The 27347-nt window shown below is 43.3% G+C and overlaps 1 protein-coding gene across 2 annotated transcripts; it reads left to right on the forward strand.

Annotated features, from left to right (window-relative positions):
- The first annotated feature begins 9264 nt into the window (after positions 1-9264).
- On the forward strand, positions 9265-26009 carry LOC109752261 (uncharacterized). Of its 2 annotated transcripts, none has more exons than XM_020311168.3 (13): positions 9265-9563; positions 11090-11194; positions 16645-16731; positions 16885-16938; positions 17055-17200; positions 17308-17455; positions 17533-17670; positions 17895-17966; positions 18044-18117; positions 18220-18361; positions 22948-23026; positions 25243-25351; positions 25463-26009. In XM_020311168.3, the coding sequence occupies exons 1-12, from the start codon at positions 9393-9395 to the stop codon at positions 25338-25340; spliced, it is 1314 nt and encodes a 437-aa protein (XP_020166757.1). In that variant the 5' UTR covers positions 9265-9392; the 3' UTR covers positions 25341-25351; positions 25463-26009. The 2 variants fall into 2 exon arrangements, with proteins under 2 accessions (XP_020166757.1, XP_020166756.1); XM_020311167.3 differs by having other exon boundaries at positions 25558-26009.
- Positions 26010-27347: the final 1338 nt, after the last annotated feature.

Consider the following 27347-nt stretch of genomic DNA (forward strand, 5'->3'; position numbering starts at 1 on the left):
CCCACTCAATTTTTCTGAAAAGTATGCAACAGGTTTGCCATCTTTTAATAACACACCTCCTAATCCAATTCCACTAGCATCACATTCAAGCTCAAAAGTCTTATTAAAATAAGGAAGTTGGAGTAAAGGAGCATATGTCAACTTATCTTTCAATACCGTGAAGGCTTCTTCTTGTGCGATACCCCAAACAAAAGGCACATCCTTCTTTGTAAGCTCGTTGAGAGGTGCAGCAATGGTGCTGAAATCTCTCACAAAACGCCTATAGAAACCAGCGAGGCCAAGGAAACTCCTCACTTGTGTGACCGTTTTGGGCTGTGGCCAACTCTCAATAGCTTCAACCTTGGCTTTATCAACTTCAGTTCCCTGTGGAGTAACAACATAGCCAAGAAAAGATACTCGGTCGGTGCAAAAGGTGCACTTTCCAAGGTTACCAAACAAACGTGCATCATGTAGATCAATAAAAACAACACATAAATGTTCCAAATGTTCCTCCAAAGATTTAATACAAATCAGTATATCATCAAAATAAACTACCACAATCGTCCAATGAAAGCACGTAAAACTTCGTTCATTAATCTCATGCAAGTACTAGGTGCATTAGTTAACCCAAAAGGCATGACTAACCACTCATATAAACCAAACTTAGTTTTAAATGCAGTTTTCCATTCATCTCCCAATTTCATACGAATTTGATGGTATCCACTACGCAAATCAACTTTGGAGAATATTGTAGAGACACTCAATTCATCAAGCATATCATCTAGCCTAGGAATAGGATGACGATAACGAATAGTAATATTATTAATGCCTCTACAATCAACACACATACGCGATGTACCATCCTTTTTCGGCACTAGAATAATAGGAACAACACAAGGACTAAGGGATTCGCGAATATAACCTTTGTCGAGCAGCTCTTAGACTTGACGCATAATCTCCTTCGCCTCCTCTGGATTGGCACGGTAGCGATGCACCGGGAATTAAGTCAATTTGATGCTCAATCCCACGAATAGGTGGTAATCCCGGTGGCACGTCTTATGGAAAGACGTCAGCGAACTCCTGCAAAATGTTAGTGACAGCAGGAGGCAAAGGGGAAGGCACGTCCTCGAATGAAAATAATGCCTCTTTGCACACAAAAGCATAGCAAACAGATTTGCTAAAATCTAGCTCATCAATATCAGATTTTGTGGCAAGTAAACATGCACTTTTCAATTTAATTTCCAAAGCAACACTAGATGGTTTATTATTAGGTATCATTTGTTGCTCAAATTCTGTTGCAACAATCTAATTTTCACTCTTATTTTTCTCCTGTTTTGCTTTATTAGCTCTATTAATATCATCTTTCAAAATGGAATCAGGAGTCATAGGAAGCAAAGTAATATTTTTATCCGTATGAACAAGAGTATACTGATTGTTTCTACCATGGTGTACATAATTTTTATCAAATTGCCATGGTCTACCAAGTAATAAGGAACATGCTTGCATAGGTACCACATCACAATCAACATAATCAGCATAAGTAGAGATACTAAAATGGACACGAACAGTACGTGTTACCTTAACCTTGCCGCTGTTGTTGAACCATTGGATGTAGTAAGGATGTGGATGTGGTCTTGTGGTGAGAGATAGCTTCTCCACCATCTCCATGCTAGCCAAGTTGTTGCAGCTCCCTCCATCTATGATGACGCGAAGAGAACGTTCCTTCACAACTCCCTTTGTATGGAACAAATTATGCCTCTGATTTTGCTCAGCTTGTGTAACCTGCACACTCAAAACACGTTGAGAAACTAAACATTCATACCTGTCAGTGTCTTCAGGAGCCATGTATTGCGTCTCATTTTCAAAATCATCTCCACCGTGTTCTTCACGTGTAATAAGAGCCAAAGTCTCCTCATCATAGTCACTAGCGGACTCATAGCCACCATCCTCAGTAGCAATCATCACACGCTGAGATTTGCATTCTCTCGCATATGACCTCTTCCGTTACAACGACGACAAATAATATCACTTGTGTGCCCTGTTGATGCCATGGAAGAAGAAGAGCTCTGTGCAGGCCCGACAGGTGTGCTCTTGGTAGATAGTGGTGGTTGTGCCTGCTTTCTTATATCACAACTGGAGGTGGCGGCTGATGGAGGTGCCGATGTAGTAGAATGTGTGGAAGTAGAGGATGCACGTGGTGTCCATGAGGAAGGTCGACCTGCAGAAAAGTCGATCCTGCACTTCACGTTCAGCTTTACAAGCAAGATGAAATAAGCTAGTGATATTATTATACTCCTTATACTCTAGAATGGTCTGAATCTCTTTATTTAATCCACCCATAAAACATGCAAGCATAGCTTCATTATCCTCAACAATACCACATCTAATCATGCCAGATTGTAATTCCTGATAATATTCCTCTACAGAATTTTTTCCTTGTCGTAAACGCTGCAATTTTTGAAGTAATTCACGTTGATAATATGGTGGAACCCAACGAGTACGCATAGCAGTTTTCAAAGCAGCCCAAGTAGTTGGAATATTATTCAGATATAATCTATGATGTTCAGACCACCACACAAAAGCAAAACTAGTGAAAGCACAAAGTGCAGCAGCAACACGTCTCTCCTCGGGATATTCTAAACATGTAAAACGTTGTTCAGTTTCTAACTCCCAAGTAAGATATATATCAGGAACGTGTCTACCCTCAAATGGTGGAATATTCAATTTCAGTTTAGGGAGATGGTAATGATCTCGTACCTGAGGGGGTGGTGCAGCCCAACCATTGCGATTACTTGCATGTGGACGACCTGGTGGTTGTGGTGCTGGTGGTTGCACGTAGTTCTGATTTTGATCAACCTCATCCTCGTAATCTCCCGCATAATCCTCCTCCTCCTCATCAGCAAAGGAGCCACAGAAGTATCAACAGCAGCACCAATAGTTTGGCCAGGCTCAAGAGGGACACGGCTTGCTCGACGGAGGGCTGTTTCGCGACGTGGAGGTAGTCGTCGTCGTCGTCGTCGTCGTTGTTGTTGTTGTTGTTGTTGTTGTTGTTGTTGCTGCTGCTGCTGCAGAGGTGCGGCAGGTGCAGCAGGTGGTGGTTGTGGAAGACGCGCAATCAGTTCATTAAATTTGTTATCGAGCTTTGTTTCGAACGTCTTCTCAAGGCCAGTTATCTTATCCATGGCCTCTTCAAAATTGTTCAGCACATCTTGCACCTGTTCAATCATCATTTGCTGAAATTTATCATGCAACTCCTTATTCTCATGTTCTCCCAGTCAGTCTCATCGACTTGTGAACCTGCCATGGTTAGCAGCAATAGAAACACACAAGAATATGATCCTACAGACTACTAGAAAATGGTGGTGGTGGGGCGTCACAAATCCGTCAAGCAAATCTCAAATTCGTACCAGTTCTTACCAAGCAGCAGGTGGTGATCGGCAACCGTTGTAGTCAAAACTCTCAAAGCTTGGATAGAGCGATTACTAGGGAGAGTCAAACGCACGACGTAGATGTATGTGGAGCTGGGAAGGCTTATAATATGGTAGCAAAAAGGGTTAGCAATAATCAATTCAGAGATGCAAAGTTTAATAAACACTCAATGACGGTACTGTGCTGGTCCTAGGCTAGACCGTACTAGAGACGCGAGCCTAGAACATGAACAAAATCACGGCGCGACACGTAAACAAAGGAAAAGCACACTCTGAAAAAAAAATTGCTCTTTTTTTGCGCTCCTCTTTTTTTTGCGAAAAATCACTATGATGGCGAGTGTCTCAAAACTCTTCCCAAGTCAAACTAATAGGTCACGAATTATTTTTTGACAATTTTTTTCGGAAATCAGGGCAGCGACAACGAAAAAGTGTGACAAAAAATCACTATGATGGCGAGTGTCTCAAAACGCTCCCTGGGACCTAAAAATAGGATAGGGGAAAAATATTTTTGGTCGCCAAAATTTTGGCCTAAAAACTGCCCGGGGGTGTCCAGACTTTTTTTTTCCGAAACCTACTCAGGCAAGGAAACACGAATCGGAAAATAGATGGATCTCGAAAATAAACCTAATATGAGAAGAACTCGGATTGGTGGTGGATATATGATGGTAAGATATGGCAGCGGTGGTGGTATATGGCAGCGGTGGTGGTATATGGTATGCAACCGCAAATTCAACAAAGCAAAATACTGAAAAGACTATGCAAAGGCTCAGACTGGTTCGGATATGATGAACTAACCCTTTTTTTTTGCTTTTTCGTGGACTGTAGGTATGAAGAACAGACTCGATCTAAACTATGAAAAACTGTAAAATCTTACCAAGCAACCTGGAAATCTGATACCACTTGATAGAGGCAAAGGTGTCCTGTCTTTCGATGAGATGGTACCTATCGTTTTGGAGGAAGTCGACTTTGACGATCTGACTACGAACGTGCGAGGACGTCGCGCCTAAGCAATCGCTAAACCAACTCCGAGAGGTTATTGATCACGCCAGAGCATGATCAACCTGACCACGAAGGTCTGTTTCCAGCAAGCAAACGAAGAACAAGCAAGAAACTAAGATTGCAATCCGGATATTGCGAATATAAGAGGAAAGCTTTATTGATCAAGGTGGGGTTCTGTGATGCCTTTGTCTGGTCGTTGAACACAAACGAAGTACGCGAAGTTGCAGCTATGGCGAACTTTAATCTAAACAAAACTCCAAAGTCTAAACGACGCCCTAAGGGCTGTATATATGGAGGAAGAGGGGGGAATTTCATGGCCCTTGGAGGAGGGGTCCGAAACCAACCCTAACTCTTGTTTCCCCACACACACGGACTCTAAAAATAGCCTATACTTAAGTATTTTGAAATTACATGGGCCTGCCCCAATAATAAGGTGACACAACACCTAGAATAGCCTCTGGACGAAATTTATGAAGTGGCATCTTGTATATTTCATCCAAGGCTTCTTTCACTCCTTATGGTGGCTTCAAAGTCCTGAATTCCTCACTTGTAACTCCGTTCTTGTTCTCCTTGCGCATGCCATCATCTCCATGCTTGGTCTTGCTCCAGTGTTCATCCCTCTTATCCATGCTAGGCCCTTCATTTCTAAGCAAAACAAATGTATCCAATTTAGGCAGCATCATATTCTCATGAACGTTAGAATCATTACCAAGAAACGAAAGTACCTGATAATTTCATTGGCGTGCGCGAGCTCTAGTAATTGGTCTAGTATGTATAGCAGCAGGGACTGTGGGTGTAACAATGGTATTGATGTCCTCATCACAACCCTCCACTCTTCTTGCTTCTCCGCAGCAGGAGGGAAGTCGATGAGTTGCTGTACTCGAGCTAATGCTTCCGCTGGCGTAGGTGGCAGCGACAAGTGCGAGGAACGGGAGGTGCTCGGACTTCTAACCATGTTAGCAGGAGCGCCGTCATGGTTCCGCGGCCGTGCGCCATCTTGACCAACATCTTGGCGTGCATGTCGGCCCTATGCATCTCGGGAATGATGCAGAGGGCTCTTCCCGCGGCGGCGCCCGGGGTCACCAACGTCGCGGCGCTGCTCGTCGCGCACGACCTGAGAGGACCGCGGCACGGGCGCCGACGGGGGTGTCTTGGAGGTTGCCGCGCCGCCCATAGGCAGTATGGCTCCGCCCTTTGAGGTCCCCGTGCCGCCCGTAGGCGGCACGGCTCTGTTCTTGGACGCGGCGGCGTGCGGCTCATCGTCTTGGGCACGAACGACGCCGCTCGCCTGGCTTCGGTTGCCGGAGTGTCGTGGATGGTCGTGATCCGCACCTCCACCACCATCCGCGACTACCCCATCGCCCGTCCGTGTTGGCACGGGCGGTTCGGCTCCAGAATAACTGATCGCCGTGATCCCCTTCTTCTTGGGAGCCATGGTGATCGAGGAAACGACGCGCTAACCGCTAGATCAGGTTCACAGAACTCTTCTTCCCCCTACCTGGCGCGCCAAAGATGTCGGCGAGAACGACACCTACGGGATCACGTGGATCCCTTCTACGGTTTGGCAGGGAAGAGGGGTAGTGCAAAGAGCGGATCTAACGGTCAACACGACAGATTTTTACCCAGGTTCGGGCCGCTGAGAAGCGTAAAACCCTAGTCCTGCTTGAGTGTATATTCTGTGTTCTTGAGCTTCGGCTAGCTGCTCTACATGCAAGCTGGGCCGAGAGGTTCAAAAGTCCGAATCCTCCTCCAGTACGCCGTGGGCCTCCTTTTATATGTCCAAGGGGCTGCCACAGTGGCACACAAGAGGTGTAAAGTAGCTACAGTGCCTATGTTTATCATCGGCGTCTTAGGACAAATGCATTAAATGCGTTGCTTACGTGCCCTTCAGCTTTATCGGGGACGGGAGTAGAACCCGTCCTGTCCGTCGCCGCCCCGCTCCGTCTTGACACGCGTCCATGCCGACGAGGCATGCAGTGCCAAGTTGGCTGGTCAGCTGCTACGCCGGAGAGGTGGCAGGGTCTTCACGAAGATCTGCATGCCACCACGCAGGCGCTTGCTAGGCTGGCAGGCCGGCCACTGCGCTGGAGCGGTAACGGGGTGGCAGAGTCTTGTCGCGGTCTTGCCGATCCTTGCCGGGGCCTCGCAGACGTCTCCGGCAAGGATCTCGCTAGGTACCTCGTCTTTTGGCCTTCACAAAGATCGGCACGCCACTACGCGCGCGCCCCTGGGTCTTGGCCTTAACGTTGTCGATGGTGTCAGAGCTCTCAGCCTCAAGGGTGGTGCTTTGGTCAGTGTTCTATAAGTCGTCCCGGCAAGGATCTTGCCGGGGTCTCACATGTCGTCCCGGCAAGGATCTTGCCGGGGGTCCAGCTCATCCTCTGTTCTCTGGTCTCTAGCTTGGCTGCTTCTCTTCGCATTGTATCTGTCCTTGATCACCTTCTTCATGCCTTGCCGCGGGTGTGGCTACGACTGCCCGTGCACAAGTATGGGGTGCTAAAGGGCCCAAACTTTAGTACACCGACAACCTCCTGGATTTGTGGTTTGCTCGCAACATCCTCAACCAAGATAGCTGTCAAACGATCTTCAACTGCCAAGGGCTGCGACAAAGAAGTCCACTCTCACCCATGATTTTCATTCTCTACATGGAACCACTACACCGACTGTTTGAGCACGCCACCACAGTTGGATTGCTTGCCCCACTGGCCAGGACGGGACTGCGACACCGGGTATCCATGTGTGCAGATGACGCGATGATCTTTCTGAACCCAAAGGAGACGGGCCTTCAGGCGTGTGCTTCCATTCTGGACCTGTTTGGGCATGCATCGGGACTCCAAGTCAACCTACAGAAAAGTTCTACCCTACCAATAAGATGCACGCCAGAGCACATGCAGCTGGTGTCGGGGCTGCCGGGATGCGCAACTACAACTTTCCCATGCCGATATCTTGGGTTACCACTGTCGATTCGGAAACAAACAACTACACACTTCCAGGACTTGGTGGATCAACTAGCAACACGCCTGCCAACATGGAAGGCGGTATCCCTACCAAAGAGTAGCCGGCTGTTACTGACTCAGTCGGTTTTATGTGCAATCACGGTGCACTCCATGATAGCTATGGGTCTGCCACCAAAAAAGATCAAGGCAATGATCAAAATCTGCAGAAATTTCTTGTGGTGTGGAAAGGAGGAAGCTGGAGGATGAAAATGTGTTGTCGCATGGGAGACTCTCTGTAGACCAAAGTGGGCAGGTGGTCTCGGTGTCCCGAACCTGAGATGGATGAATGTGGCATTGCAAGCCAAATGACTATGGCTGCAGCGGACATACCCGTCCAGACCATGGGTGGAATTCAGATTCTCGATCACCGATGAGGCAAAAGGTCTGTTCGAGGCGGCAACTCACTTGTCTCTAGGCGATGGACGCACAACCTTGTTTTGGGAGGATAGGTGGCTCAATGGTTACCGAATACAAGAGCTGGCCCCTGCAGTATATGCGAGGGTGCCAAAGAAAGTACGGAGCTCTAGAACTGTTGCGGAGGCTTTGATGGAAGCAACATGGGCCCGAGATGTCGGACCGAACATGGACAAGACTGGCCTATTACAATTTTTGGAGACCTGGACGAAGGTGGAAAATATCAGGCTAAACACAGAAGTACCAGATCAACTGTCATGGTCCTGGGAGAAAGATGGCCAGTTCTCGGCGAGATCAGCATACGCGGCCAGGTTTGCCACTCTTCAAGCCTCACCGACACCAGTTTTCACATGGTCATCGAATGCACCTTTGCGTTGTCGATTTTTCGCATGGTTGGCCTGCGGAACAGAGTGTGGACCTCGGACAGGCTAGCAAAGCGCGGACTCCCACACCAGGATGCTTGCCCTCTTTGCGACTAGGACGACGATGACATAAATCACCTCTTGGTCCAGTGTGTGTTCGCGAAAGAAGTATGGGCCAAGATAGGCCAAGCCATGGGCATGACAGGCCTGTCATCGTGAGTGGGCGAAGATTTACCAACATGGTGCACAAGGGCCATACTACATGGAAAGCGTGCCAAGACTCTTCGAGCCCTTACTAACCACGTGGGCGTTGTGGAAGCACATAAACTCTATTGTGTTTGACGGGATGAGACCGGATGTGCAGCTTATCCTATGACGGATTGCCTCTGAGTGTGTATCATGGAAGCAGGCAGGCATCTTGCATGAAGATTTTCTAATCACCTTTGCAGGGGTAGATGGGCGGGCGGCCGATGAGTAGTCCTATGTAATGTAATGTGGCGTGGGATGGAGTGCGTTTCTCTGTGAACGCTTTGTAAATAACTGTGGACGGGGTTCTTCCCCTTCTTCTCTTAATATATGATACGCACACTCGTGCACATTCAAGAAAAAAAGGGTTTTTTGTCTCCCGTTGCAACACACGGGCATTTGTGCAATATATCCCTTTTGGAGCTCGGGCTCCAGTGAGGCCTCCAAATTCAAATTTGAAATTTCACTGAAATTCATATTTTTATATTTCAAAAAATCTGAAAAAATTACAGATATACATGAAGGCATAATACACATGTGTGTAACTTTTCAGTTCAAAATACATTGAAATAAGGGTTGTGCAAAAAAGACAAATCTGTGGCTGTTTAACACATGATACTATTCATCCTCCCAGGCCATGAATTTGTTTTTTTTATAGGTCGCAACTCAAGGTATTTCATCATGAATTTTTACACACGTGTGAGTTACATCCTTACATACATGCATATATTTTTTAGATTTTTTTGAACCATAAAAGTTTGAATTTAAATTTTTCAAAAATAAAGGCCTCCATGGAGCTTGGCCTCCAAAACGCCTTTCTCTATATATAATGTGTATATATTTTCACAGCCCGTCCGATCCACATCCTCAAGTCGCCTACTCTCCCACTGTCCCCGAATCTCTCACCCGAGAGGGGAAAACCCAAAACTACAAAAATCTCGCCGCCGACCACCGCCACAGCGACGGCCATGTCGGTGGACGCCCCCGTCCCGACGCTGCGTCCGGAGGAGCGGGCAGGCCTCCTGGCGCTGCTCGCATCCGCTGCGCGCCCGCTGGCCGACGTTGTAGCCGACTTCCTCGCGCGCTTCCCCCGCGAGCGCCGCCTCCGCGTCGGCGCTACGCTCTGCTTCCTCCTAGAGGCAAGCCACGACCCTCCTCCCCCCCACCCGCCCTCTCCCCCCTCGTACGCTCCCGTGAGACTCATCCAGCTCCCCGCGATGCGAGAGCTAGCTTGCTTCGTTCGCCAGATTGGGTCGGAGACCCCTTTGCGATGGAATGGATCGGGCACTTGTTTGGTCTGGTTTGCTTAGCGTTTGTGCTGGGTGGTTAGATTTAGTGCGCTTTGCTGTGCCCAGGGTGTCTGAGAGTTTCACTTTCACTTGACTGGGTTAGGCCTCGAACGAACAAGGGCTTGATTAACTGACGATCTGCGAAGATTTGCAGCCTCGGAGGTCACTATGTCTCCTGTTTCAAAGTTGGATCGAATTTTAATGGATTTGTAGATGGCAATAAGTTTACTACTTTCTGAGACTCCATTTGGAGTTTACTGCTATAGCTGCACATTGTCTTCTAAAGATATAGCACCGCTGAGATTTTGTATTACATTGCACGGCAGGGGTTTGTATTCATGGTAGAATCAAGCAAATACTCGGTGATCAGTGTGCTGTGTCTGATTTATTTGCTTAGGTATCCTTCTGAGGATGCCATAAGATTTGCGAACATTTCTTGTAGTGAAAAGGAAAATAAGAGGCTAAAAATAGTTCATTACCATCTTATGTATTAATTGTTTTTTCTTCAAGCACACTAATGGATCATAAAAAATAATTCCCAACAAGATGCCCATGTAAAAACCTAAAAAGTCTGTGACCTGAATCGTTCCATACATTGTTACAAATATTGGCCTATTAACTGCTATTCGCCCCCCCTCCGATACGAGAAAAGGCCTATTCGGCCCATTAACTGGGAGGCCCAGTTAATCAGTCTGATAAGTTGATTTATCTGTTGTCAGACCGAATTATTGGTTGGAGCGATTAACTGGGCACATATTTTGGCCCAAAACTACTCTCCTATGCCAATAATGTACAAGAAGTATTGTTGTTGTGCTGCTCTCCTTTGATGTTAGATAGTGATGTACAATTACTACTGCTGTGTTGTTGTTGTTGTTGCTGCTGCTCTTATATGTATCTGGACATCATCAGAACATCAAGGTAACACTCTTCCGTGTTGCTATGTAGCCTATGATTGCATATTTAGACATTCAGTACAATGCATGTTGCTATGTAGCCTCAAATATATAGATATGACCCGAGTTAACCTACCGATAAATGGGTTACCGATATATTCAGTTAAATGGCCGATTTGCTGATTAATCCCTTATCAGCCCCTGACCGATATGGTACCAGTTACTGATATCCTGAACAGTGGTTCCATAGCACCTGTAGGCCTCTAAAACATTGCAACCATCAAGGTGTTTCACCTAAGCTGGATGCTGCTACATATAGTGACTGACAGACTTTGTAATGTCTGTTTGAAATTTTTGAAGAATTTGTTACTAATGTATCTTGTTCGTAATAGTAATTAATATGGAGATGTCTGTTTACCTACTTTGTTTCACAGAACAAATGGAGTTTGAAGTTTGATGTGTTATTTTTATCTATTTGACTAGGACAAGAAAATGCTTCATGCAACCGGTCGTCTAATCGCATTTGCAATTCTTCATCAGAGCTATTCCTCACAGCCAGTAAATCCCTATGTTCCTCTGCTGTTAAATGTAAGTTCAAAACCTTGTTTTCCAATTATGTGTGATTTAGATCATTATGGACAAACTTCCATTTCCCCCCTCCAACATACGTAAAACATAAATATGTGAACTTGCAAAGCTTCTTTGATACGTTTATGATTGCTAGGGCATGAATCATAAAGTTTTTGATAGTTTATTGTCGCAAAGAAAAATTGAGTGCAAGACGTTAGGCGAGCATTTTGCCTCTGCCTAGCGCCTAGCTCGACGCGGTGCCGGCGTTTGTGCGGACATGATAGCAGGGGCGGCTGGGTGCATTTTTGTACGGATATGGCACACATTTATTTTTCAGAGCATCTTTCAGCTCTACAGCATTGACCCATTGAAGTCCACTATGGAACCCTAGCATGCCAACCCAATCTGAACCGTCTACATGCTCTAATCTGAACTGTCCATTTGCTCTCCTTTATCTCTTTCTTTTGCCTGCTGCCTTCCAGACACGCATCAGTCTTCTGGTCACATCTCCCCCACCGTTCCCTCTCCTTACCCAATGCCATCACCACCAAAGCACCTTACCGGCCACCTATTCTACCGCCCAGGGCCAAAGTGAGGCATTTTGCCTCCGCGCAGCGCCCAGGCGTGCTTAAGTGAGTGCCTAATTTTATGCTTATAGTTAAGGGATATTTACGCTAGCATAACACATCGATGTATTATTGTCTGTTATAGTTTCTGATCTGGCAACCAAGTTTCATTTGCAATTTCATGTGTTGCCTTCAGGGAAATGATTGCGCGAATTGGAGGATTGTTTGTTATTGAATCCATTTTGACTTTGGATTCCTTCCTTGAAATTAGTCTTATAGTTTGCACTTTGTCTTCCGCCTTCTATAATACTAGAGGGTGACGCGCGCTTTGCCGCGCCGTCCTTTAGTCGGGAGTTGCTACAGTCCGGTGACTCCTTGTGTGTTTCACCTGAGTTGGAGGCTTCTAATTATGTCGGTGTTGTTTTTTCTTTTTGTTGGCTTCGTTCTTACTCTGGTGATGGCTTCTGATGTGCGATGTGGTGGCTGCTTGGTTACGCACATCAGCAAACAGTGAGAAAATAAAGTCTACCAACTTAAGTCCTCTCCTGAGTCCATCGATGCCAAAACTGAAAACAGAAGCAAGGCAAGGTTCACATCAGTATTATCTATTCACCGTACCCACATAAGTGAGTCTTCCCAATTAATATTAAAGTAAAGTATATTTGTCACAAACAAGAAAATGATGTATGTATAGGCCTAACACCGCAAAAGAATCATGCAAAGCACCAACGTTATAATTCACCGGATCTCACAATTAAGAGAAGTACCCAAACACATACATAAGCAATAGAACCAGACCCAACAGGGTCAACTTCAAAGAAAACAAAAATCTCATCAAATCTCTTGTAGAACATCTCTCCACAAAATCTCTGGCATCTTTGATTGGTATGGACAGAGCCTTATCACAAAACATAAGAAAGCCCTGGAATCTATTGGTCTAAGTGAAGCTTTAAAAAGTCCTCCTCAAATTCATAGAGGTCTAACAGAAGTAAAGAAACCCTTGCTTTATATATACAATAGGTCAGGAATATCCTCGGCTTTCCTCCCTGCAAGAATCACTTGCCGCTCCAAGAATCAATGGTACTGGAGCTAAATAACAAGAGTAGTTCTAGAATAACCTTGGCTATGCTCTCTCCTAAGAATCACACATGTTCCTCAACATGCAAAGAATCATTGATACTGAAGTTGAATAATACTGGCCTTGGAAGTAAAGGACACACGCTTGTCTAGGAAAATATAGTTAGTTTCAGCTAGAATTTACAAAAAGAATCACATCTCGAGCTCACATGCAATGTTGCATATGTCTCATAACTAATGCAACTTTTGCCGCACAGATATAATCATAAACAAGAAAAAACAAAAGTTAACCCGAATGTCTCCTATCAAAGATCACAAAAACAACATGAATAGAAATTATATGAGTGATTATGTACAAGGTCTATGGACAGGGGTGCGTGGAAGCTTGCTATCCATGTGCCAGAGCCATGAGTTGGTTGCGAGATCTTATGGGTTTCACCTCTAGCCTACCCCAACTTGTTTGGGACTAACGGCTTTGTTGTTGTTGATTATGTACAAGGTTATTTCCAAAACTGGGCTCATTTCATATGAATACCAGAGTTAAGGCATACTATATGGGTTTATATCCCCATTCCCCACACTACTTTTTAAGGCTGCAACACAATTGATATCCACTATATAATTTCCAAAGGGAAATAAAATATTGCAATCAGATAAAGAGGAAAACTGAATAGCCAATCTTTGTGTCATTTTATGGAGGTAGCCAAACTGACATTACATACTCCAGGGCACTTCTTCTTTATACAAGCTACTAATATAAAAAATACAAAAGGTTGAGGAGTGTCTCTTGACATCTTACAACCATAAATGAAAGAGCGTGATAAACTTACGAACTGCGGAAAACTGGAAAACATAACAGCATGACGATAGAAGCATTAATATAGTTCTTGAGCCTTGTTTATATCAGTGTAAACACCAAATTAGCATTGGCATTTCTTTTGCACTGAGGGCACCATATTGTAGAGTAATTTTTGCCAAATATAACAGAAAATAATGGAGAAACTCCAATAAGAAGTACATGTGATTATTTCTTAGCATATCAGTTTATTCAAAGCAATTATTTCAGTCTAACGTAATAGACTGAGATACAAAATGGAACACTGCTATTCTGGCCTAAAAAAATGAATCAAATATCAAAGTCAATTGGAACTTAAATATGTAGGACAGATAGCACCAACCTATTGGAACTTGCATACGGATAATAGATAACAGTATAACACCAACCTCGATCTACCAGGATGTGCAATTGTTGACCAACCGATGCATTTTGATCCACCGAAGAATGCCTCAGCCTCCTAATGGTAGCACCACCATATTTAGCAGCGGAAGTAGTAGCAAAAATTTCACCTGAACGTGGTTAAGTGCTTAATTTATAGCTTAAACTTGTCAATAGAAGAGCAGAGTAGAGTTGAAATTCAAATACCTATAGCTAGAGAGAATATCTGAATACTTGTACTTTTCTTAGGCAAAAACAGGTGCCAATGACATCTTCCATAGAATAATAAAGATGCATATGTGTTTTCCTGAATTCCAGCTAGTAATATGATCCACCTACCAAATGAAATGTACACACAAAACAGAACAGAGATTCGAATTGAAACAACAGATGCACACATCCTAATAGGTTCTAGAAATATCATCAGAAATTTCAGGCTGAAACTTGATTGCCTCGTATATCATTTGGAGGACAAAAGGATGCCACAATGTTATCAATCAAACATACCTGCATGAATCACGTAAATATCACTTGGTTTAAGCAGAGTTTTAGTGATCCAAATCTGGTAGAAATTAGCACTGGCCATATTGAGTTTTTCTCAAACTTGTCATTCGAATTATCTTTGTATACCTCCTGCGAGATGTCGTTGAATATATGGACATTTCAAACATGCACATGTCAAGTTAGGACTGTTGGACGACAATATGGTAAATCTGAATATTACATTGAGTGACTGCAAACAATCAAGGCTTCAAACCAGAGAGTCCAGGTGTTGCATTTGGCGATGTAAAGCAACGATAGAAGACCTTGCTACTGATTGACAATAGAGTAAAAATTAGCATTACATGTGACATGATATAAATGTGTATACATGGTGTACTCCACTTGAGACTGAACCATATGCCTCCATTAACCAAAAAGTAAAGGAACCAGATCTTTTTTTGTTGTCCATCCATATTCCATTCTGGCAACTTGGATCTGCATATATGGCACATAATTACAAACATCATTTTTTTCCTTAAGCCGATAATTCTATTAATCGAACTGTAAGGATTGACAGTCCACCACAATATAGACATTACTATCTAATAAGATATATTCAGTCTTTTTGGTTATTGAGCTAAATCTTGGATCCACAAAAAAAATCAAAGTAGTCCAAACAAAGACTTTTAATTATTGAGGCAAAAATTCTTTAGAGATCTTAACAACAAACGAACTAATTTTCAAACATGCATGTTTTGAGCAGTGCGAGCACATGTTGCAAACTCACCTAGCTGGGTGCAGAGCCCTTTCCCAAATCAACCAAATTGCAATGGTTCGCTGCTCCAATCCTGACTCCCGAGCACCCCACATATCCTCCATGGTTTTTGCTCCAAGACTAAGCAGCCACCATATTCTCCATGGTTTGCGGCTACTGCAGAATAAATGGCTTCTTTAGAGGAGAAAGGGAAACATCCGAGAGAAGAGAAAGGAAGGAGGTGCGGTCACCTATCGAGCTCCCGACAGATCGTCTTCGTCTCTCCAGCGATGACACCACGGACTACTCGGCCTGCTCATCCGCCTCTCCGACGTCGTGAGCCGATGGGTGAGAACGATGACAGAGCCTAGACGGCCTTAATCGGGGGACAAGGAGGTCTCAGGAGGGCCCTTCTTCTGGTGGCTAACGCCGGAGGAGCTAGGATGAGGGGCGGCGGCAGCAAGTCGGAGTTGGGCGGCGGCAGCTGGGAACCCTAGCGCGCAGGACACTCTCGGGGTGAGGAGGAGAGAGCGGGGAGGCCCAACTGCAGCACGTTGAACAGCCTACACAATATGGGCCTAGGCGGTAAATATCTCTCTCTCACCTGATGACAGGTCGGACCCACGCGATTTTCACAGCCTCGATCAACCAGGAAGCTCCAATTCGTGGGAGCTTAGTAACTGTACTGATTGCCAGGTTCCCTTTACTCAATATCTGGCTTTAGCTTCTAACATAAGGACCCTTGAATCCTTACATTTCAGTCCTCATGTTAGTACTGTAGCCCAAAATATAAACTTTGATGTTGCTTCTAGCTTCTCCATTGGATTTTATGGCCGTTCTTTTGAGTTTTGAATTTGAACTCCAGAAGTTGATATTTTGAACATCAGATCAAAGTCTCTTATCCAACACTGAGAATAGTTTGAGCTCTTGCTGATCTCTTCTTGGGCCACAACATATAATTTCGCCCTGTCTAGCTTAGCTTGTTAGTCTGAAAGCCTTACACTGTAAGATCAATGGCTTCTTTTGGGATTCTTCTGTTTACGGAATTATGGCAAGTAGAAGCGTCCTGATCTTTTAGAACAGTTAATTTGGCTAATTTATGGGGATTGTGCGCAATCTTATTCGAATGAGTGAATTGTGGTTGCACTACTCTTCATGAGTTGACACCAACCTGTCCAAGTGCATAGTTCAGCATGATTTTATAGTTTTGAAGCAGCTGCTTCTTTGCCTCTATGACCAGTGGATATAACTTTCTTTTGAAAAAAAAAGCGATGGCAACAATGGAAGAACTGCCAAATTCATCACCCTTCAGCTTGTTGGCATTAGATTAGCTGTTTATCATTCTTGAAGTTTTGATATTTGTTATCAACAGGCAGCTTGTGATGAATCATCAGATAAATCAGAACAAGCATTTGTCCAACTTTTGTTGACTTCGTCCAGCGGAGACAATAACAATGAGGTCTTTTCTTCTGCTCTTTGACTTGTCCATAAAATACCTATGATATAATCAAATATCCAGTGGGGCCTTGATATAGTTATCTCTTGATTTATCCTTGTCGACAAGTGTAGTTTGTCTATCCATGCTAAGTTTGGCGGTGCTCTATTTTGTCAGGTGCTGCAAAAGTCAGCTGTAGATTACGTAAATGGGCCTGTTTCTGCATCACAGGTAGACTGTTAAACTTTTGTTTAATAAAGGAACTGATTGAATATAGTTATGTAAACTATATGTAGATTATTTCCAATATTAACGGCCTCTTAACTCAGGGTCATCTGTTTATTTAGGCCTTATTGCCACGGGAACAGCTTGAGAAGCAATTCTGCAGGAGTATTGTACAGCCTCAGCCTCAAGTTAGTAGTTTCAGAAGCGCTACTGTTAGATGTGCTATACCAGATCCAGATATACCTCAGAGTTGTGCCAATTCATCAGAGTATGTATGCTCAGCTGCCTCCACAAAGTTAGAATGTGCTGCTTGTTATTTCTTCTTGGGCTTTTCCTTATGAACATGTTACTTTTTAAAATCACATCATTTTCTAGGATATCAGCGCCTGGAAGCAAACAAAAATCTACTTCCGATGATAGAGATTCTGCTCTTGTTGCTTTACTCCAAGAAAAATCATGGGGAAGACTGGGTCCCCAATGGATACGGCCGAACCCCCCAAGACTTCATATACTTGATGGGGAGGTAACGTATTCAGCCAAGAGTTGTATTTTCATACCAGTTCTATTGTTAATATGACTGTACTTGCTCTGAAAATACAGTTACAGTGGCTGAATCCTGACAACAATCATGAGCTATTATGGGATTATAGCATGTGTGCTGAAACGAGTCGTGGGGCTGCGATCCGTGATTTGATTGCCAGAGCCTTAAAAGGTCCACTTGTACCTGCTCAACAGGAGGTTCGCTGCTCCATTCTAGTATTTCTATTATATCAATTTAGGGAGAAATGAGTGTTTCAATAAATATTTAGGCAGCTGTAGTATTTCCAAAGATTCTTTGCGTTCTCTTGAATCTTCAAGTTATTCAGCCTGATGCTGGATAATGCTACTCATGCAAACACATTCATTTGCGTGCAACATATTTTCATATGGTGCAAGCCTAATTTGTTCGCAGCTTTTCACAGCAAGTTGTTATAGAATTGGTGAAGGACTCTAAGCTAGTCTATCACTGCGGGATGACTCCACAGAAACTTCCAGTATGTATACTCTTGACAATATTTATCTCCTCACACTTTTCATGTATTCCGTCTGACATATTTTTCTATGGTTTCAGGACCTTGTTGAGCATAATCCACTCATTGCTGTAGAGCTTCTTTCGAAGCTTATGAACTCTCCTGACATTGCAGGGTAATGTCTGTTTCTTTTCTCAGGCGTGTTCTGTTATCGTGAAAATTGTGATGGCCTCTGCGCCAGCTTCCTCTATCTTAGTACTGATCCTCCTCCTTTTAGTTATTTTGATGTTCTTGTGCACATGGAGATGAGCCTGCATTCGATGGAAGTTGTAAACAGACTTACTACTGCGGTTGAACTCCCGACAGGATTTGTCCACGAATACATCTCAAATTGTATTCAATCTTGTCAAAACATTAAGGTTTGTTCTTGTTCTTCCAATTCATTCAATTAGAAATTGATGACATAATTAATTGGAGCGATGACGTATATTTGCAGAATAACTCATTCAAATTGATGGTTACATGATATTGTGTTAATACTTACTAGCAAAAAATGCCTGTGCGTTGCAACGGAAGAAGAAAACAAATTACAGCCCATCCATCCTCGCCAATACACACTTGTCTCCGTCCTTATAAAAAATCCTGTTGCAAGAACATAAGTGGTCAACTATTGTGGTGGAAATTCAGTAATAAGTGACATGCACATTTGAAGTTTCCTGTGCGTTGCAACGGGAGAAGAAAACATATCACAGGCCATCCCTCCTCTCCAATACACATTTGTCTCCGTCCTTTATTTCAACACAATACCCCACATGTGTTTCCGCTTATATTCCTTTCTGTCCTCATAGACGGTGGCAGTGATGCCCAGTTAGTTGTGGCCCAGTTATCTTATCGTTATTAGGGGCTTAGCCCAATTATCTTATTAGGAGGATTATATAAACTCGTGTAAGGACCCGTTTTGGGATTAAGCAAGAAGCAATCATATTTGCTCGGCTTCCTTAGGGAGCCGGGAAACCTAACCCTAGTCGCCGTCCCTGCGCTCTCTCTCTCTCGCGCGCACGCAACGACGGCGCCCCAGCGCCGGCGACCACGCCTTCCTCCACGCCATCCTTCCTTCCACCCCTACAACCTGAGACCACGCGCTGGTAGGGATCCGGTTCCTACCAATAATGGAGGCAACAACTAAGAGAATATGATGAATCTAAGTGAAACCTTTTGCTTGTGCATGAACTCTAACAGTAAATAACTACATGGTTGTTTACATGTACAAAAATCAATCATCAAAGCAGCAAAACAATGTGATTATGTTAAAAAAAATCTGCTTCGTAGACTAAAACGCATGCATAGGGAAATTACTGGCCTATTATACCTAGTATTGTATGAAATAAATACATAATCTTCTAGTATTTTCTCACTAACTCCTGACAAGCCAATCAACTAACTCGTCGGCGTGCTGTCCATCTCTTCACTGTTCTTCTAATCTAATCTATATCTATACTTTTTTTTACTAATAAAGCGAGGTGCGTTTCTCCAGTTTTTTCATCCGTTCACCGTCGAAATTTATTTTTCTATCCGAGGTGGTACTAAATTTTTATGTGTCCGTCTGTTCTTTTAGCAATCCAGAATTTCGTACTTGGCCCTCACACACTGTGGGCCAGCGGAAGCCAGCCCACTTATTTGCCTGCCCATGTAGCCGCAAAAGGCCTATTTCTCGCCCTGTGCGGTAGATAGTCGGTGTTTGCCCAGGACGGCCAAGACTGGGCCGGCCCGTTCTGTTTTCCCGTCCAAATTTATTTTTATTTTTACCTTATTTCGTAATTCAAATTTTTTAAAAAAGTTCAGAATTTGAATTTTTGTCAAATTTTGGAAAAATGTTCGAATTACAATATTTTCTTCCCCTTTTTAAAAATATTTGGAAAATTAATTTATTTTCTCGTTCCAAATTTTTTCAGATTCATAAATATTACCAAATTGTTTGGGATTTAAAGAACATGTATTTTAAAAAATAATCGAAATTTGAAATATATTATTGTTTTAGCAAAATGTTCACAGATTCAAAATAATGTCCGTGTTTAGAAACACAATTTATAAAATTGTTCGGAATGTTCAAAACATGTTCCACTTTCAAAAGTCGGTCACAAATTTAAAAAATATTTGGGTTTTGATAAGAGGTTCATGTCTTCAGAAAACGATGTTTTTCAAATTTTGTTCATGTTTTTTTTTCCAATTGGACATGATATTAAAAACATTCTTCGTAATTTCAAAAAATGTTCACGTTTCCAAGAATATTTAGTAATTCATATTTTTTAAAAAGTTCAAAAAATATTTTAAATCCGACGTTGCATTGTGTTCTTAAATATTCGCGCTGACCATTGGTTAGCAGTAGGCGTTTGTTGCCGTGGCTTGCGGCACATGGTCGGGTCTTTAAGGTCATGTGTTCAATCGTTCAACATGTCGTCTTTTTGGATTATTACTCGTGCCTTGCAAACACAGGTTATTTTGGTGCCTGCCAGTGGGCTGGCCCAGACGCGAACTGTTGTGCATCCCACGCGCTATTTGACGCAACGCGAACTGTTGTGCATCCCACGCGCTATTTGACGCAACTAGCGTCATATAGTAGCTCCCACGCAGCTGCCCTAAGAAAAGAAAAAAAAATACGTATAGATTTTGTTCCGTCCATTCTACACGTAGTTCCCCAATTTTTTCGGTTATCCCTGGTGTGGGCCAAACTGGACCTACCATGTATTTCTTTTTCTTTCGGACGGACGAGCAGCAAGAAATATAAGGCGTGAGGGGATTGAACTATGAACCTTCCCTATTGTGCCGACAGATAAAACCAACTCAGCTAGCTTGCAATTATGATAGGAACAGTTCCATCTTGGAATTTTATACTAAATCACACCCGTTTTTATATGTCTCTAAGTTGTCTGGAAATAAGGAGGTTGTGTGAGAATACGGAAGTTGTCTCGAGAATCATGAGCAGAACGGGGACTCCACAAATTATTGCCGGAGGTAACTTGCATATGCCAATAAAAGACAATATGCTGGCACGTGCTAATTTTTATGAAAAAGTTGGTGTTTTCAAAAAATGTTGTGAATTTTAAAAGATGTTCCTGTTTCAAACTTTGTTTGCGTTTTTCTGAAAGTGTACATCATTTTCAAAAAAGAGTTCAGGATTTTAAAAATGGTTTATGTTTCCTACAATATTCAGAAACTTCATACCTTTAAATTTCCTCAATTGAAAGGAAAAGTAGATTGAATAACTCATGGGCCTTCTCTGGCGTACGATGACGTAACAAAACTCTTAAATGCCCTCGATCAATGAATGGAAAAATAGCGGATTGATTATTTCACACCTGGCGAAACCGAGAAGCTAAATGTTCCTTTTTCATGTGCACATAGGGTTTTGCTTGCACATATAATTCTCACCAACTTTAAATGCATACTATTTCCCCCCGTTGCAACGCACGGGCATATGTGCTTCATATATATATATATATTGTAGATCCAAATACAGATATAGTTGCATAGATGACAAAGCTCTAGCTCAAGCAGACCTCACAAATTTAGAGTTTATACATCTATTTATCGTGGCCGCATGAAGGCCGACCAGTCAGTTGCGTGCGATCCGCCCCAAGCCCCCAAGTCGCCTCCCTGCGCATTCTTAACTGCCGTGTTTGGTCATGTGACTCATGTCACCACACAAAGAAACCACCATCAGCTGCAATTAACTCTGATCAGGCACACACGGAGTAAAAAAAAGCTTTGCATAGAAAATATATCTTACATGTGCATATATACAGCCTCCTCCCTTCAATGTCATAACAGCCCATACCTATTTGTAATAAAGTTATGGATGTTTGTGTGAATTGGTTTTTGTATTACTTGTCATGTTGCCAATTTGAATTAAATTCAAACCTTCCAAACATCTGTGTTGTAATTTATAATAAAGTTATGGATGTTTTTGTAATTTGTGGACCCTACTTTTTCCTTTTTCTGTTTTTTCTGTTTTTTTTCTTTTTTTAAATATGGAAACTGTTTTTTCTGTTTGACTGGGCCGGCACCAAATCTTTTCTCTTTCCCTAAGCCTTCGGGAACGGGCCCACCAGGCCCAGCTAGCTCCCACTCTAAAAATAGCCCGATCCCCACTTCCTAAAAAAAAGCCTGATCCTCTCTCCCTCCCTTGTCTCTTCCCTCACGTGCCGTCACACACGCACCGCACAGCCACGCAGAGATCGTGCGCCTCGCACCTCCTTAGCCTCGCCGGCAAGCTCTTTACCCTGCTAGCACACCCTCCACAACCTCTGGCCGGCCTCCCGAGCTGTAGCTGCAGTGTCGGCCGGCGAGCCCTTCGCCGCGCCAGCACCTCCCCTGTCCGGTCGTCCCGAGCGCCGGCTTCGCCTCCTGTAGCCGTGGCGTCGGCAACCTGCGCCCATGGGGATATCGAACCTTGGCATGTTGATTAGCTTTTATTCAGTCACTCCCTCTATTTCACTATTACTGTCATCGGCCTCAGGACATTCTCTTTGAACCGTTTGAAATTTGTTTTCCATGGAAAAAGAAAATCAAAGGAGAGGTTATTGCTATATTTCCAGTCTTTGCGCTTACTTGAATGCTTCGAAAGTGGCTAGGCTGTTGTGTTATGTAAGTTAATATATTTAATGATTCCTTGTCTATGCACATATTGGGATGTGGTTAGTTACTGTGGTACACAGAGAGTAGTTCAGGTTATTTTGCCCATGTGAATAACTGAATAAGCCACTGTCTTGTTTTGTGAGTTAAATGCTTGCATAATTGACAGCTATTTTTGCTAACCCATGTGTAATTGGCAGCTCTTATTCTACTTTTTGCATCACTGATGAATAATTTGTGTACTTTAATAACATTGTCTACTCATAAGAAAATCTTTGTTCGCTTAGAGGCTAATGATTTTGTAATGGTCATGTCACTTGGTAAAGATTCAAATATCGCCAAATTCGTTACATATAATCATTTTCCCTTGCAGGATAAGTACATGCAGAACAGACTGGTGAGATTGGTTTGTGTTTTCCTCCAGAGCCTCATCCGAAATCAGATTATTAACGGTGAGCATGTTCTGTGTGCTTTACAGAGATTTTAATCTATACACTGTCATTTATATTTGAGTTCTCATTGATTATTAACTATTTAATTTTGCCTTCTTGATCCATAATGATTCAAGAGTATGATAACAGAACTGTACCCCTGCTGCCCCACCTCTACTTTTACTTCATATAAATGATTATTGCACAGCTATGCTTCCACAGTTCTATCTGACATTCTTTCTTGCACTGCACATCTTTGTAGGTAATTGATGTTTGTTTATTTAGCCTTATTCCTGTACTCGTACAGTATGTTGAAATGCACATTTTCTTTAGCTACTTGCCGGTTTTGCATTTAATTATAAAATGTATATTTCTGTCCTCTTGGTATAAAAAGCATGGATCAAATATCTAAGATAGAGCACCTTATGGAATTTAGAACCCGTGCATATGGGAGTCATTAGCATCGCTTAAGAAGAATGACAAGCGTGACAAAAATTCAGTTTGGTTTCATGCCTTGGTGGTCGACCATGGAAGCCATTTTCTTGATACTACAACTTATGGAGAGATACAAGGAGCAAAAGAAGGACCTGCATATGGTGTTCATTGACTTGGAGAAGGCCTACGATAAGATACCACGAAATGTCATGTGGTGGGCCTTGGAGAAAAACACAAAGACCCAACCATGTATATTACCCTCATCAAGGACATGTACAATAATGTTGTGACAAGTGTTCGAACAACAGTTTTGAACCCTTATCTTTTCGCTTTGGTGATGGATGAGGTCACAAGGGATATACAAGGAGATATCTCATGGTGTATGCTCTTTGCAATGATGTGGTGCTAGTCGATGATAGTCGGATAGTCGGATAGGGGTTGATAGAAAGTTAGAGCTATGGAGACAAACCTTGGAATCAAAAGGTTTTCGGCTTAGTAGAACTAAAACTGAGTACATGAGGTGCGGTTTTAGTACTACTTACGAGGGGGAGGTTAGCCTTGATGGGCAGGTGGTACCTCAGAAGTACACCTTTCGATATTTGCGGTCAATGCTGCAGAAGGATGGTGATATCAATGAAAACGTGAGCCATTGAATCAAAGCCGGATGGATGAAGTGGCGCCAAAGCTTCTGCCGTTCTCGTGACGAGAGTGCCATAAAAGCTAAAAGGCAGGTTGGACGGCGATTCGCAATATTGTATGGCACTGAGTGTTGGCCGACTAAAAGTCGACATGTTCAACAGTTAGGTGTAATGGAGATGCGCATGTTGAGATGGATGTATGGCCACACAAGAAATGATCGGGCCTGGAATGATGATATACGGGATAGAGTTGGGGTAACACTGATTGAAGAGAAACTTGTCCAACATCGTGTGTGATGGTTTGGGCATATTCAGCTTAGGCCCCCAAAAGATCCAGGGCATAGCGGACGGCTAAAGCAGGCTGATAATCTCAAGAGAGGTTGGGGTAGACCAAACTTGACATGGGAGGAGTCCGTAAAGAGAGATCTGAAGGACTGGAATATCACCAAAGAACTAGCCATGGAAAGGGGTGCGGAAGTTAGCTATCCACGTGCGAGAACCATGAGTTGCTTTCAAGATCTTATGGGTTTCAGCTCTAGCCTACCCCAACTTGTTGGGACTAAAGGCTTTGTTGTTGTTGTTGCATGTTGTACTAAAATGGTTTATCATTTTCTCTAAATGTTTTTTTACTGATTTGATCAAATTGATTTTCCATTCTTATCATTGTGCATAATAGTGATTTTTCAGCTAGTGGTTACCTGATTTTGGCCAATTACCATTAGAGTTTGATTAAAAACCATTTGGATGAACTGGATATCAAGTTCCATATTGTGCCTCCGAGCACGGAAAATCATAGTGGCTAGAAATGTTGTTGATACTGGGTAGATCTGTAAAACCATGTGCTAATTGTTTGCATGGTAAAGCTGAGTTACTTTTGGAATGGTTAGATAAATCTCGTATTCAGTTTTTACATGAAATAACATTTTCTTTGTTCTGCATACGACCTCTTTGATTCGTAGAAATTTTCCCTGTTTCTGACAAGAGCTGACCTATTTTCTGGGAATCGCAGATGCCCTCTTAGTGAAAGAAGCATAAACTGTATTTAAATAATTAGTTTTGGGCCAGCTAGTGCTAGTTGAAGTCACCAGCTGAAGTGGTTGCAGTTCACAATTTTTAAATGCCATGAGACGTTAGTTATGGTTGTGCATGGTTTTCTACATGCAGTTCAAGATCTTTTCATTGAGGTACAGGCATTCTGCATAGAGTTCTCACGAATAAGGGAAGCGGCTGGCTTATTCCGTCTGCTCAAATCTTTGGAGTGAAGAAACAAGTTGTACGTTATTATTTCCCATTTCTATATATCACTGTCCTGTTATCCTTTTCATAATTTTGTACATCTTGATTCTCGTAGTCTCAGCTGACTTCGTAATATCATGTTGTTCAGTATCCAAGTTTCCATGATTCTGTCCTTTGGAACTTCATGAGCTGTGGCAATATCAAGTGATAAATACTCTGTTTTTCCTCAATTCCAACTATCAGATAAGCTGGTGGTATCATTATCAAGCGTTTGGAGTTTCTGGTTCGGCGTAGTTGTCTGGCCACTCTGGGTGTTCAAGATCAGATGATGTGTGTCAATTCTTGCAAAATCTGTGGCACCCTCGCAACGACAACGCACACCCTTGTAGGAGTGGATAAAAAGGGTCGCCAATAGCAGATCCAGATGGTACACTATTTGTGGTTGGTCTACATTTAGTTCTGTTTGTATACTTGCGTTGTATGTCGACGGATAATAGATGCATGTTTTGGTCTATTCTTTTGTATCCATGTAATCGGAACAATACCTGATCTGTTTATTGTAGTCTGTTTTATTTGGTTCAACCAGGATACTGTGTCGTTCTGTCCTTGATTCATTTGCTTGTTAATGTCTTCCTTTGGGGAACAATGTTAATTCCAACTATGCTCTAAAATAATTAAAGGGGTGATTGTTATCAGGAATGCTCTATATGGTCTAATAACTACTCCCTCTGTCCCATAATATAGGACATTTTTTGACACTAGTGTAGTGTCAAAAAAACGTCTTACATTATGGGATGGAGGGAGTATTTCTTAAATGTGTTCTCTGGAATCAAAGACCTGCTAAGATCTACAGGCTTGACATATAAAGCTTGTATAGAGCTTGGCTTGTTCCGAGTGGGTTGTCATTTTACATTTTTTAATGTGGGCAGGACAGCTGCCAAATCCATTAATTGCATTGATTACAAAAGGATATGATCCATTGATTACATCGGTTACAAAAGGATATTACAAGAACATTCGAAAGGAGGAATGCACTGCATAAAAGTGAGTGCCAAAAAAGAAGAATGGAAAAAAGGCTACTTGGTATACCGAGGAAAAGTGGATGAAAACCGCAATGTCTGAAAGTTCCCTGTTCGACCCACTTTTCGCTGTTTGGTAGGGTGGGTGGGCTCTGTTGGGCTATGTCAATCTCATGCAAAAAACGCTCTTCGCTATGCTCGATCGAAGCACCCCACACAGGCCTGCCGGGTCGAGCGAGGCTGAGGCCGCACTGGAGAAAAATCTCCCCCCGACCCACTTTCCTCGAACAACCAACCCGGCCCTGCCCTCGCGCGACCCCCCACCCCCCTCCCCTCGCGACCCCATCCAAACCTAGCCGCCAGCGCCCGTCCGCCGCTGGTCCCCTCGCGCTACCCCGCCGCCAGTCCCATCTCCCGCCCGCCGCCGGTCCTCTCGCGCTACCTCGCCGACGCCTCGCCCCTGTGCCTGGCCGTTCCGCCACTCGTCGCCGGCCTGCCCCTGCTCCCGGCCGGCCTCAACTCACCGCCGCCGCCGGAGTACATCCTGACACGGGAGAGGTAGTAGATCCGCCCCTTTCTTCCCTTCCCCCGCCTTCCTCCTCTCTTCCTTCCCCTATCCCTGTCCTTCCTGCCTCGGCTCCCAACCTTGAACAGGGAAGAGCCCGAGCCCTTGTTGCTGTACAGAGAAACACAGCCGAGTACAGAAAAATTTATGCATGAAGGAATTTATTGAACTATTTATCTTCTCTTCATTGCTTGTCATGCTGAAAAAATTAACGTGTGCTAAGTTTCCTGTTATTTGTATTGTCATAGATGGATGAATTGGCAAGAAAACGAAGGCAACTAATTGTGAGAGGAGCCGGTCTAGTGGCTGGATTGTATGCTTACATGATGGTCATGTTTAGAAGATCTAGGCAACAAACACCAAGGATAACCGTGGGCAGCATGGCCGATCGTGCCATATCTAGAGAGTCAAATTTGAGATACATTTATCACTCTAGTGACATAAATTGT

Source organism: Aegilops tauschii, chromosome 5 (genome assembly GCF_002575655.3).
Source record: "Aegilops tauschii subsp. strangulata cultivar AL8/78 chromosome 5, Aet v6.0, whole genome shotgun sequence".
Taxonomy (NCBI): domain Eukaryota; kingdom Viridiplantae; phylum Streptophyta; class Magnoliopsida; order Poales; family Poaceae; genus Aegilops; species Aegilops tauschii.